This window comes from Camelina sativa, chromosome 19 (genome assembly GCF_000633955.1).
Source record: "Camelina sativa cultivar DH55 chromosome 19, Cs, whole genome shotgun sequence".
NCBI lineage: Eukaryota > Viridiplantae > Streptophyta > Magnoliopsida > Brassicales > Brassicaceae > Camelina > Camelina sativa.
This window is the reverse complement of record NC_025703.1, coordinates 12,677,051-12,691,653: the sequence shown is the minus strand read 5'-3', so window position 1 is coordinate 12,691,653 and position 14,603 is coordinate 12,677,051. Positions and strand designations below refer to the sequence as shown.

At 34.4% G+C, this 14,603-nt stretch overlaps 3 protein-coding genes across 3 annotated transcripts in view; 2 read left to right on the top strand and 1 right to left on the bottom strand.

Annotated features, from left to right (window-relative positions):
* The window catches only part of LOC104766183 (early light-induced protein 1, chloroplastic), a 2,868-nt gene extending 1,477 nt beyond the window's left edge, over positions 1-1,391 (top strand). The window contains exon 3 of the mRNA XM_010490018.2: positions 891-1,391. Coding sequence (XP_010488320.1) covers positions 891-1,235 — 345 coding nt within the window. The 3' untranslated portion in view covers positions 1,236-1,391. The remainder of the gene's footprint in view (positions 1-890) is intronic.
* LOC104766182 (heat stress transcription factor A-6b-like) lies at positions 4,735-7,069 on the bottom strand. Its single transcript, XM_010490017.2, has 2 exons — positions 6,439-7,069; positions 4,735-5,761 (listed from the first exon to the last, which is right to left on the bottom strand). Exons 1-2 carry the CDS (start codon positions 6,802-6,804, stop codon positions 4,901-4,903), a joined length of 1,227 nt encoding a protein of 408 aa, XP_010488319.1. The 5' UTR covers positions 6,805-7,069; the 3' UTR covers positions 4,735-4,900.
* Positions 11,020-11,349, top strand: LOC109130828 (EPIDERMAL PATTERNING FACTOR-like protein 5). Its single transcript, XM_019240894.1, has 2 exons — positions 11,020-11,035; positions 11,111-11,349. The coding sequence occupies exons 1-2, from the start codon at positions 11,020-11,022 to the stop codon at positions 11,347-11,349; spliced, it is 255 nt and encodes an 84-aa protein (XP_019096439.1).

Genomic DNA, 14,603 nt, shown 5'->3' with positions numbered 1-14,603 from the left:
CACCCGCTACCTCGGCGTTGCCCAAGTCACCATCGCCTCCTCCTCCTATGAAACCTAAGGTATCAATTTTTTTTTTTCCTTTTTTTTCTGAATTACTAAGTATCCTAGATATTATCTCCTCCTATGTTTATCAATTTTCGAAACTACTTATTACTTTTTTTTTCGTTTCAAAAGTTTAGATATGTTGCCCTTAATTCACATATTAGAAGATTTTTTGCAACAATATGTATATATTTATCTAGAGCCGTTTCATTTACCTCTAGCTAGCTAATTAATTAATAGCCATAAATTTATAAAATGTGATTCACATATTTAATATTTAAAACAGAAAAAGTTCTAGTAATAAGTTGTTCACATGTTAATTATACAAAAGAGCAATGCATAGACAATAGGATCCTCTTTATTACATACATATTAAACAACCTTTATTAGAATATATGTCTACTGATACTAATAATATTGGTGTGGTGAATATAGGTGAGCACCAAGTTTTNTCAATAGTTCCATAGATATTATCTCCTCCCATGTTTATCAAATTGCGAAACTACTCATTACTTTTTTTCGTTTCAAAAGTACTTTTTTTCGTTTCAAAAGTTTAGATATGTTGTCCTCAATTCACATATTAGAAGATTTTTTGCAAAAAATAGTATATATTTATCTAGAGCTGTTTCATTTACCTCTAGCTAGCTAATTAATAGCCATCAAATTATAAAATGTGATTCACATATTTGATATTTAAAACAGAAAAAGTTCTAGAAATAAGTTGTTCACATGTTTATACAAAAGAGCAATGCATAGACAAAAGGATCCTCTTTATTACTTACATATTAAACAACCTTTATTAGAATATATCTCTAGTGATACTAATAATATTGGTGTGGTTAATATAGGTGAGCACCAAGTTTTCCGACTTGCTAGCGTTCAGCGGTCCAGCACCAGAGAGGATCAACGGACGTTTAGCGATGGTTGGATTCGTGGCGGCTTTGGCCGTCGAGCTATCTAAAGGTGAAAACGTTTTGTCTCAGATCTCCGACGGTGGAGTCTCGTGGTTCCTCGGTACTACAGCGATCTTGACACTTGCGTCGCTTGTGCCACTTTTCAAGGGCATAACCGTCGAGTCAAAGTCCAAAGGTATCATGACGTCAGACGCTGAGCTTTGGAACGGACGGTTCGCTATGCTCGGTTTGGTCGCATTGGCCTTCACCGAGTTCGTCAAGGGCGGAACCCTCGTCTAAGGGGACTGAATACGTATTCGGGAGGATGTTTTATTACGATTTTGCCCATGTATTCCTGTAAAGTTTGTGATATGTGTTAGGTGTGTCTTATAAATTATGTACTAGTGACATTTTTAAACTTCTAAAGCACTTTAAAATTAGTGATGTTCACTAAAATCAAAACGTTCAAAAATTTAGAGATTTTATAACCATACAAAATGTGAAAGAGAAAGAATTTGATATGTGGTCGGCTATCATAATTGCAAGCCTAACAAATAACACTACACGAGTTCGCCAACTATCATCAATTATTGTATTTAATGCACATTAATTAAATAAAAAAACATATATTTACAATTCTTGAAGAAAAACGTTGATTATTTGCCGACGAAACAAGTGGGGAAAATGTTTTTGAAATCAACTTGAGTGTGAGGGTGAGCGTGAGCGATTCAATATATAGGATCTGGAAAGGGGGGGAGGGGGGGAAGGACAATAATATATGAACAAATCTGGTCATTCTTACCATTTCTTTAATTAAGTGATATGTTCATCATTCAAGCATTAATACAAATCAATGAAATACAAGAAAACTAAACAAACAACTTGCTAGTGTGTCTATCAAGGAATCTTTTAACTGAATGAATCTCATAATCCCGATTTTGAAAGACAATAAAATTTACCAACTCTTATTCCCATTGAAGAAGTGATCATGGACTCAACGTTACAACTTTTTGGGTATTCTAGTACAAGAGATAAACCAAAATAACCTTATAATGATCTGACCATGAAGAGTAACATGTAAACAGAAACATATATTTTGCTAATTTATCAGGATATCAACAAGAGTAGCACAATGCGCAAAAGAAAAACACTGCATAGTGAGTGGTTGATAAAAAGAGGAAACAACACGTAGTGTGGTTAATGTTTAAAGAGAAACGAGCGTGCGTGAGTGTGAGATCAAGTTAAAGTTGATGGGCCATTTTCCATATAATTAATTGGGCCAGTAGCTCCGTAGGAGAGCCCTCATTTCCTACGTACGTCCACTTTAAAAATAAAAATATTTATACCTTTCACGTGAGATGATGATATAGAGTTTTTGACATCAGTAGAATTTATAAAGCAATCAAAAGAAGTGTGTGGATCTCTCTGGTGTGGGCAAAATCTAATAAAAAGCTTCTGTAAAACTGTTATCTAGTAATAATGAAGAAGCTTGAGATGGAGGGGGAGGCAAGAACAGAAACACAGCAGAGAGCACGTGCATTCGCAATCTTAATCCAACAGACATAATTTACGTGACTCCCACTTACCAATGTCGTTTGCTTTTTTTGTCCATTCCTTAAATAATGATGAGTCGTGACTCATCCCTCTTTTTTTTTTGGAATTTTAAAGGCTTTGTGAATTTAGATACATGATCTAGTAGTGAATTTTGTAATGTAACTAGATTTTGTTCTTTTCAACTATATATTAATTAATTGTCATCTTGTATTAGTATTTTTTTGATAATGCGCCGTTCACTGTCTCATTTTTCTTTTGCTTAGTGTTTAGGGTTTGTTTAATAAAATAAATTTCTTTTTAGAAAGTTTTTTTTTTGTTTTGTAAGAATAACGCGTTGGTAAATGAGTTTTTTTTTCTTTTCCAGTGTCATCTAAATAATTAGCATAATCAGTATATTAACATGTTATTGGATAAAAACAACATCATATATGTTTAATTAATATACGCATGATATCTTTCTTTTTTTAAGAAACACAAGTGCTTTCAACAAAAAAAAAGTGTATAGTGCTTGTCTAGACCCATTAAGGTGAAAATTTTAAACATATATTATAATTCCTAATTAAAATTTCTTTGGCTAATTTAGATTTATCATCGAACAGCAATCTTTGATGCAATTGAAATGTTAATGTTATCCTATTTTTATTCCTTACTAAATATATAGTGGTTTTCTATTAACCTCTAAATGTGTTTTGATAATCACTCATAAGGAGAAAAAGTGCAAAAAGTAAAATTGGATATGATGGTTTACTATTTCGGGAAATATTCAGATAATGATTGTTATGACAAGATCAAAAGCCAGTGGATACTGGATAGATAGCTTGCCCTTCCCGCAACACGAGAAAGATAGACAAAAAATTATTACTCGTAAAAGAAATACTACTACTAAACAAGAAGGTAGAGAAGCCTCGAAGGTGCTTGTAAGATTAGATCCAATCAAACGTGAAAATTAAAAGTAAATCCCAATATATATATCATAATGAAAAGTGTTAAAATGAAAAGCTCAAGCCGTTTTTTTTTTTTTCAGTCAACAAAACAAAAACAAAAAACATATAAAAACAAACACGGTTCAAGCCGTGTTTCATGTCTTTTATTTTTTTTTAAAGCCAAGTGACTTAATAAGTGGATAAGAAATTATGGATCAACAAAGGTCTTACCCATCAATTGATTTTTCTGTTCTTTTCTAAATTACTAGAGCGACAAGATTTTGAGTTTTTGTAGGAACTCTTAAAGTGTTGGTGTCACCCCTTAGGTCCACCACATATAGCTGACCGGTACGGTTATCTTTAATATTAAAATATCTAATACTAATAGTATGCAATGATGCAAACAAGTAAATTTATACCGTCTACACTCTACACTACAATATATATATATATATATATAAAACTTTGACATATATGGCAGTGATTGGTAACACAAACAAAATATTATAAGTTGTACAGTTTTGAATTTTTACAAATCACAAAAACTTTATTAAAAACTTTATTAAAAATTTTACTCTCTGTTTTTTTATACAGTTTTTATGTACACATTTTTCTTACGGTTTTGTATTATTCCGTAAAAGCTAGCTTACAGCTTCAGCTTACAATTTTGACTATGTTATCAATCAGACCCAGATTTATAAAGTTTACTCACCAATTTTTAATTTTAATTTTAAGCCGTACTAATTAAAAGTTTAAGCATCATAAAAGTCATATGATACCTAGCTAACAATAATCTACAAGTTCATTTTAGTTATTATACAGTGAGTTTCATGTAGTTTTAACAACCAACTTGTGTACATAATCTCACACTAATGCTTTCAGCAATATATGCAGATTAACATAGTGTGTGATGAAGAAGATGGGTACACACAACAATAGTGTTTTAAACTACCGCAATAGAGGTGATTATGGAATATGGATGTTAAGGCACCAGAATCACGGTGTTCTATGAGGAATCTCTTGCATCACGAAATCGATGTGATTCGACAAGGATTCAATCAAACGAATATACAATTGATCAACTATAGAGCAGCTTCCAATCGAGTGGGGAGATACTGCTTGGAGAAACATGTGATTATCGATTCTAGAGTCTCAACTTGACAACAGTACGTATTGCAAGTTGATTTGCCAACCTTGCAAAACAATTTACTATAAAAAACTGGGATATTGTTAATAAAAAAAAAAACAGATAATACAGAAACTTAAGATAGTTTTGTATCACCATTCCTAATCCTATATATAATAAGTATCTTTATGGTTATATTATTATATTAAAATAAAAAACAATTTTATTACCAAAAAATAAGTTAAATGAAACAAGCTGAAAAGGATTTAGCCCCCAAACTCAATTAGTTAGTCGTAGACTCACTTAATTGAAACAAAACCGAATTACTAATAGGAATCAAGTAGTCTTCATTCAGTTTCTTCTTAACTAATGTGTGAGTTAGAACCCAAATAACCAAGTTGCTCAATTAACACATCAACATTTTCTTGATCTCCTTCAAAATCAAAATTTTGACCTTCATTTAACAAATCTTCCCAAAAGCCTTCACCATAAATCTCCATTTTCTCCTTTTGGTACCCTCGTTGTTGATCTTCGTCTTCCTCTTCATTTCCTTTTCCCACATTCAAGAATTCTTCCCTAGTGGAATGATCTGCAAGTCCTTGAATGTGCATAGCAAGTGTGTCCAACTCCGACATCTCGAGTTGAGACATGTTTCCATATGTTTCTTGATTCATATCAACAAACGCCGAGGTTGAGGCTGCAGCATTGTAACCATAACCACTTTCATCATCATAATCTCCCACATTAACCACATTTCTTTTCCCTTGATCGATTGGTCTTTGTCTCTTCTTGCTGATCGCCTCTTCGATCTCCTTCCTCTTCTCCTTCTGCTCGACAAGCTGCTGAATAAAATCCGGATTTTGCATTGCGCGGGCGAGGAAACTCATCATTTGTTGCTGTTTTGATTCCGTCTTCTTGAGCTTCTCTTCAATCGTTGTGAGATACATCTTGGTGCTTTGCTGTTGCTGTCTCAGTCTCACTAGCTCCATCATTAGAACTTGTTTGTCTCGCTTTAGGCTATCCATCTCTCCATCTAGACCATACCTACCGACTTCTATGCAACAGTTGTCTAGAGATTGTTGCTCAGAACCTTGAGGTTGTTGCAGCTGATTACTATTGTTACTTGTTTTCCTTCTCCTTATGTTCTTGAGGAGATGCTTTTGCCCTCTAAGAAACCCTTCATTTGCAAACTCCCATCGATCCGGATTCACCTTTCTGAAACCCTATATACATCATTTTATGATTAGATTTAACTTTAAACACGTTTAATTTTTTTTTACTCACATCACAAAGCCAAAAAAAATTTCATCAACTCTAACCATCTCATTCTCTATCTTGTGTATTTTATGCGACCATAATAGTTATATTCCATTTCGTGTATTTTATATAGAGAGATGATAAACAAATTAGTCGCATGGCATCTAAATGAAAATGTTTAATAGATCTCTCCTGTAGAGATTTCTAACAAACAATGTAGACCATTTGTATAAACTCTTTTTCAAGAATTCAAGAGATCTCTAGAAACAAAAAGACAGACAAGTGGGCTGTAAAATATTATAAGTCTCAAAAAATTTCGGAGAACAGTGATCCCACTTGCATTTATATATAGAAACTAACGAATGCTTCAAGCAATCATATATATTATAATTACACTAATTAACCACTCTGATATCAAAAACACCAATCAAAAGCCAAGTCTCAAGAACTCGATTTTTTTTTTTTGACTGCACCATATGGAAAAGTCCATTTCACAAATCAAATCTTTGACCCAATAGTTGTAGCTAGTCACGAATTTTTGTCTGAATTAGTAGATAGATCTCCTCAGATTCGTGAGAATCACACAAAAATATACAAAAATATATATATATATATATAGGTATATGTAGAGATTAGGACTTACATAAGTGTTGAGCTGGCGGACAAAGCTAGAGAAGTTATTGTGTTTGAAGAATCTTGGGAGGAGAGTGACGGAAAAGGCTTGTGGATCCCAGACAATGAAACTGTTATTGGATTTGCTCCAAGACACAACATGATTGGTTCTTGAATCTTCAACCAAGTCATATGTCTTTGTCAGAAATGGAGGTGGCCCTGATTCATGGAGACCTTCTATTGGTTGTGGATAGCTCAATGTTGTTGGATCATATGGGGTTGCTTCAGCCATGGAGGATGAATATAAGTAAGAGGAAGAAGAAGAAGATGGAGGTGATGGAGAATCACTAAATCCAGTAGGAAACTCCTCTTTAATGAATCTAAATGAAGGATCCATGGTAATATGGTATGGTTCAAATCAAACAATGTTTAGATCTTTTGATGTGGGTTTAATTTTTTATTAGCTTGCAATAGAAGAAAATGTGAATTGGATTGGAGAGATGTAAATATATTGAAAAGAGGATGCAACTTTGGAAAATTTGCAGAGAGGGAGGGATAGAGAGATTGTGTTTGGAGTTTTGGGGTGTGAAGATGAAGTATATATGGAGAAGATAGGAGAGGTGAGAGAGGGAGGGAGACAGAGGGAGAGACAAGGAAGCAAACAAGTTTGTATTATATTGCATTTGATGATGGATTCCTTCCTCTTTTGTATACTTTTTTATAATATTTTAATTTTTGCCTTTTTTCTTTTACTATTAGAAATATAATTGTTCTTTTTTTGTTTATATAAAAAAAAAATTGCACTTTGTGTTGTTGGCATCTAGATAGTTTGACATGTTGGAGCTAAAAGCAAAGCAAATCCTGAGATATTTTCCACTCCCTAATGAGTCACTATTTGTATTTTTCTAAGCAAAATAGACAAGAATTTGTTTAATAACTTTTAATAAAGATGTGTCGTGTTGTCTTCTGATTGGGCTATATTAAGTATTGTGCATGTATTTACACCCGTCAAGATCCTTTCTTATTTTACACAAATATATCCAAATCATTGAAAAGCGACAATAAATATATACAAAAAAGTTTTTCTTTTCTTTTTTCTGTAGACTAATTTTGTTATGATTTATTTGTTGTTGTTAGATTTGAATGAATATTTGCTACTATAATTTCCCTTTTTCATTAGTTAATTAGACAGATGAACTACCATGAAAATGTTTAGAAGTGTAACAATTGGAACCATTCAAATTCTTCCTGCGCCAAAAAACAATTTTGTTAGCTAAGTATAGTACTCAAAGCGTTACCAGAAATGAGCGTTTCAAGTTTCAACTCTTACCTAGCAATGGAAGATCCAGTTTGGCTTCATAATCACAGATTCACAGTGAAGAGGAACAACGGTTGTAGTTTTATATTTCTGTTTTCAACTTTTTATGAGTGTTTATGTTTATGGTTTATCTCTTGCTATGATCATTTTCTTCGTATTTTGTTTTATTCTACAGAACATTTTTTTTAAGTAAAACAAGTATGTTAGGAAAATAACATATTTACAGTCAACTTTAGATAATGTTTTTTTTTTTTTTTTAAAGTTAGACCACTAAATTTTCCAAGCTACATACATAATGTTCAGTTAATTCATTTGATATGTACTTTTCTTTTAAAATTAAATTATAATCAGGGCTCTTACCCTGTTCTGAATTTTCTTAAACTTCACACTGAAGGAAACATGAGTCCCACTGGAGGGAACATGAGTCCCACTAAAACCTTTTAATCCACAAAGGTGAGTGAAGCTTAATTAGATCGAATCCAAAAATGACAAGGCAGCTTCCTAGTTCAAACCACTGGAGTAGGAAGAGCGCGCACCCATATACAATAACCTTTTCGTTACCATGATAGATCAATAATTTTTATATTCAGGAAACAATAAAATCAAAGCCAAACTTTTCAATTAAGAATAAGATCTCACAGTGATTCTAATTGTGCTATCGTGTCACGTTATCAGGCGGACACCTTAACCCATTCCAACCTGGAAAAACCCACAGACTTAAAACTAGACTAGACCGGATAATCATCACATTTACCTTTTTTGGATTTAATAATCCATAAACTCTTATTATAGTAGTATTAACTTAGAAAGTGAATATATAACACAAAGTACGCATCCATATGTAACACACGTACGCGAAACCACAAGCGCGTTTTAAGCAGTGAACAGACAAATGTACACATATTCGATTACTTACTTACTGTCTTTTCTTAAATATCTTGTTTTTTTTAAGGGTGGTACGTGATACAGGTGTAAATATCTTCCAACTAAAGTATCATTATTTATATACTCGACCAAGCGAATTATACATGTCTATTTTTAAACAGCTAAATTCTAAAATTGGTAGCAACGATAACCTACCAAATAAATAACGAGATACGTATATAAAAAACATTGGGTCCAAATTTGGAAACCAAACACGTGGCCACGGCTAGATTCATAAACACGATTTGTTTTTAATTAGGGAGAAAGATTATACGTCATTATTGTTTGTCTTAGTGCTAGCAAAGCATTATCGGCTTTTGAGAAACTTTCAAAATCGCTGTGGAAGTGACACGATGCCCTTTGTGAGTGTGTCTAAAGCATCCAAAACCAAAACTAGGCAGGGATACGTGTTGGGTGCTCATTAGGTTAATCCATATTCTAATCATATAATTAATCTTTGTGTGATTACCTAAAACACGTGAAACCAAACCACGTCGACACGTGTCCATTCCCTTTTACATTATTTTTTATTCCCGATCTACTATTCGTTGATTTTGATGATGTTCACATAACATTGAAATGTTGACTCACTCTAGAAAAGGTTTGAAGAAAAAAAAAAGAGGTAAGATATTTATGTTCCTTCTCCTGAAATTAGATATTTGTATGCACTTTATTGTTTAAGATATTCGAATATTTTAATGTTCGCAAAACTCGAAATATATATCTTTCGTTAAGTAATCGCCAAAATTCAAAGGCATGGTCCTTACTCCTTCTACGTTACAAGTATGAAAATAAGATTGTTAATTCAAAAGCTTGGTCATAGACGTACATGACTTTTTTCTTGTAAAGTATGTTGAAATAATTCTTCTTATTACCAAATCAATTTATATAGAAAGAAATACATATATAAGTCCATTCGTTTTAAATCAACCTAGCTAGATAGAATTGGCAAATACTACTTCATGAAGACTGGAGTAATTAAACACGGTGAAATAACCTAAACTCGTAGTAATTCGTTTTTTTTTAATCTGTAATTTTATCTGAAATTGTTTAATCATCATACCACACGCGCGCAAGCCAAAACCACCTTGAGTCCAAAAAAACAGAAGAAGCAGTGGGTCATGTGTAACAAATTAAAGTCAAGGGTACAACATCAAATAACATTATCCGGACAGAAGCAAAGTCATATTAGATGTTTGAAGACAAGTCCTTTTGTGCATGCCTGATGCCAAATATAGAAGGAGAGAGAAAAGATTCATTTTCAAACTGAGACATCAATGATTCGATCCCAAGCCCAGTGAAGCCACTCAATGAGCGAGTTTCCATGTAATAGATATGTGGATATTACAGAATATAATTTTCATGTTCTGTTTTTTTCTTCTTCTAGTTAGGGTTGATTGTCAAATGATATGACATTTAAATTGTGTTGAAAACTTGCAACTAGACGAATTATATTGTGTCGATATGGTGATTAGTCACTGACTGAAGAGTGGTCTCTAGCTACAAACGCAAATAGAATATTACATGAGTGATTTTTGTAGATCGTTTTATAAGCAGTTAAATTTTCAGAATAGAATCTATTTTTTCTCATTCAGTGTTTGCTTTTTATGCAGCTATATAATTGTTACTGGTTAATACCGGAGAAACGATAATTATCAGCATCGTATTACATTTCACCAGGTTAGATAGTTCATGAAGTTGAACAAACTTTTTAAAAAAAATTGCTACACAGTGGACGCCCAATTTTTTTTTTTTTTTTTTTTTCTCTTTGCTACACGGTATGTATCATTATATGATGCTGGTGCATGGGATACAAAGTCCTCTTTTAAACCAAGCACGCTTCCAATTTATATTTTTGCAGAGTACTTTTTAATGTTGTATCCCGGTTATGAGTTAGAAAGAAATTAAACAAATATATGCTATTCTTATACCTATTGTTAGTTAACAATTGTAAGAAAAATAGAAAGATATTGAAAGAGGCAAAGGGGCAATTATACGAAACGAGTGAGTTCAGTGTCACTATATGATATATTAATTCAGTTCACTTAGCTAATGCTGCTGACTCATGGCTTTTATTTTACTGAATCCATGTAAACTAGTGCAAACTGCGTAATCAGTTTATAACTTAATTGAAACGCATGTATATTGGGCTAAGGCCCGTTCATATAATGTTGGCCTCTTCTTCCAAATTAGTTGTAAGTAAACAACACATAAAAAGATAATCATAAGTTTAACAGTAATAGACGGAAAGTCCAACCTGATCCCCACTCATTACTTGCTCAATAAAAACTTACCTTACATACTTTTTTTTTTTTAAGTATGATTATGGTTTGAATTCGACAAAAAATAAATGTTTTTGCTGCTTAAGATATGAAAAATGAAAAAAGTGAAAAAAACCAATCTTCGTTTTGTTCTTCTTACCTATTTACTAGAGAGTGAGTTAACTTTCTCGTTAAACCAGGTCAAGGGCTTGGACCGGTGAGCAAGGAGAAAGATGAGTCGAGTTTACCAGGTCGGATCGTAGATCAGAAGTGGTTAGGTGGGCCGGGCGCAGTGCCACCGATCTGTAGATTGAAGTGTGGTAAGTGTAAGCCGTGTAAAGCAGTTTACGTTCCGATTCAACCAGTTCTGATTACACCATTGGAGTATTTTCCGGAAGCTTGGCGCTGCAAGTGTGGCAACAAACTCTTCATGCCCTAAAACCAAAACAAGGACCTAACTTAGTTCTTAATTAAACAATTAGTGAAAAAAAATTTATAATCTTTTTCTGCTATGCAACAATCGTTAGCTGAATCTCCTCCTGTTTCGTTTTTCGCACTACACTAGTCATTATTTTTATTTCATCTGATCAAAATTTATGTATTAATATTTAAAGAATTATAATGATTTCTGTTAGTGTTATCTATGTGTCATCGTCCAGATTTAAATTTGGTAATGCTTGTACGTTTATGACAATTTTCTCTTTATAAATAGTTTGGTTGAGGCATTTTTTTTTCTTCTAAAGTTCTAATATGATTATAGCGGTTTTAACAAAAGGAAAAATATATGACAATATATATATATATATATTTATATATAATGCATTCCTTATTAAGTGCATTTTCAGACAAATTCCTCTACACGTTTCATTGAAGGAGTTTTATGTAATGAAAGGTCCATGCATGATACTATATCTTTTTTAAGCAAAGAAACCACATGTATATGTAAAAAAGAAAAAAAAAAACACACAGGTTTAGCCTAGTTTTAATATAATACGTACTAATGCAAATTTCGATTATAGCCAGGGTTATATATATATTTATTCATTCACAGCCGCAAGTCGAAACAAGAATATAACTCTCAGAAGAAAAAAAAAATCTGTGATGTAACAATTTCTCATCTTCCAGAGGATTTGTTTATGGACATTGTTTATATATCAGTTCCCTTGAAGTATACGAGATCAGTGAGACTGACTTGCAAAAAGTGGGAGAATTTGTTCAAAAAACGGAGCTTCATGCGCATTGGTGAAGATGCAACAACAACAACAACAACTAGGGAAGGGGAGTGTCGGATGATCGTGTTGATGGATTACACTCCTTATTTAATGAGCATATATAGTTTGGTGAATGGAGGAGATGCATTGATAGAGCAGAAAGGTAAACTTATTTGCCTAAACGTTGCTTTAGATCATCAAATCAAGATATCTCAAGTCTTTCACTGTAAGAGTTTATTGTCATGCATCTTGAAAGACGAAAAGTTTAGGCTTGTTGTTTGTTATCCCTATTGGAGACAAACGAGGTGGATCGAACCTAGATTTTTTTTCCGATGGATCTGAGGTACATGTACATCTTGAGGTTTATAGATAAATAGTGGACGACTCTTAATGTCACTACTCCACACTGACGTATAAATCATGGTAAGAGTGGTGTGTCCGTCAAGGGAAACACTTACTGGTGTGCTACAAAAAGGAAATTAATCAAACAGCTTACTTGCTGATCACTGGTGTGCTACAAAAAGGAAATTAATCAAACAGCTTACTTGCTGATCACATAATTAATCTGTTTTGATTTTACAAGTGAGAGATTTGGGCTATGGAAGAATGCATAGCCCAAATCTTGACTCTATCTGCCATTTGGAGCTATGGAAGAAAGCATCCTGACTCTATCTTGTGTTAGAGAAGAAAAGCTTGTGGCTTTGTTTTGCTACGAGTATAATGTGTTGAGGTTTGGATTACAACTAAGATCGAGACCAAAAACGTGTTGTGGACTAGGTTCTTGATGGTTTTTTGATAAAACGTTGAATCGCGAGGACACAATTCACATCATGGGAGATGATGGATACTAATGGGATATCAATCCCAAATCAATCATCATCATGTATATTAACTATAATTGATCCTGTTTGTAATTCTTTAGGAAAGTAGATATACGCTTCTAGCTATATATCTTTGTAATCGTCAATGTGAATAAGACATCAAAAACTTCTTTGATCTCGACTTGTTCATGGTATCAGAGCCCTGGACATTTTTTTTCTTTTTCCGTTTCTCCTTCTTTGTTTTTGTTTCTCGATGGCTACTCCGACGAACTTGAACTCAACCGAAACTACGACGAACCCGACTGTGGTGGAGACACGCCGTACGATCTCCCCTTACGACCTTACTGCGGCTGACAACCCCGGTGCTGTGATCTCTCATCCCTTACTCAAGGGATCGAACTACGATGAATGGGCCTGTGGAATGAAAACTGCTCTTTCTTCCTGCAAGAAGTTTGGTTTTCTCGATGGCTCTATTGCTCGACCCACTGAAGGCTCTCCAGATCTCGATGATTGGTGGACAATTCATGCGCTCCTTGTTTCCTGGATCAAGATGTCTATCGATCCGTCTCTTCGTTCCAGTATCTCCCACCGCGATGTTGCTAAGGATTTATGGGAAACCTTGAATAAACGTTTTTCCGTCACTAATGGTCCTCGCATTCAGCAGCTGAAGGCGGAATTGGCCTGCTGCAAGCAACGAGGTCTCGCCATTGAGGCTTACTTTGGCAAACTCAATAGGATTTGGGACAACATGGGTCACTATTGTCCCTTGCGTGTTTGCAAGTGTGGGAAGTGTGAGTGTGACCTTGGGACTCTTCAAGAACAGGATCGTGAGAGTGACAAGGTTCACGAATTTCTTTCTGGTCTTGATGATAACTATCATACCGTGCGGTCTACTTTGGTTTCTCGTATGCCTCTTCAGCCCTTGGAGGAGGTATACAATGTTGTTCGCCAAGAAGAAGATCTCAAGACTAATGCTCGTCTAACTGAACCTACACTGGAAGTTGCTGCTCATGCGGTGCAGGTGAAGCCACGCTCGACCCCTTTTCGTAACGATGTTTCCGACCCTAATGTTGTGTGTAAGCATTGCAAACGCTCTGGTCATCCTTTTGACAGTTGCTTTGCTGTTCTTGGCTATCCTGAATGGTGGGGGTGACCGACCAAAAAGCAGGACTGTCACTAGTCGTGGTCGAGGAGGTACTTCCTCTAGTCGTGGATGTCACATTAATAATGCCAATGCTGTTCATGTCCCTCCCACACCAAACTCTCACCAGGCGAATTACGTAATCACGGATACTGATCGCAATGGTGTAAGTGGTCTCAATGATGATCAGTGGCATATGTTGATGAATCTCTTGAATGGGGGCGCCAGCACAAGCACTGAAAAACTCTCCGGTAAGTCCTGTGTTTCTTCTTGGATTTTAGACTCTAGTGCCTCTCATCACTTAACAGGAAATTTTGAGCTTTTAACGGCTGTTCGCGATATGCCTCTTGTTCTTGTTATCTTGGCTGATGGTCACGAAAGGGTTTCTACAAAGGAAGGCACTGTTGTCTTAGGGTCCAATCTGGTTTTGAAATCAGTCTATTTCGTTGAAGCGTTAACCACTGATCTGATTGCAATGGGACAGTTAATGGATGAGAACCGTTGTGTGCTTCAACTTGCT

Excerpts from the sequence above, each read along its gene's own strand:
- LOC104766182 (XM_010490017.2), bottom strand. The coding sequence starts at position 6,804 with ATGGATCCTTCATTTAGATTCATTAAAGAGGAGTTTCCTACTGGATTT. Across the intron at positions 5,762-6,438 it reads TCCGCCAGCTCAACACTTAT|GGTTTCAGAAAGGTGAATCC; the intron begins GTAAGTCCTAAT and ends TGATGTATATAG.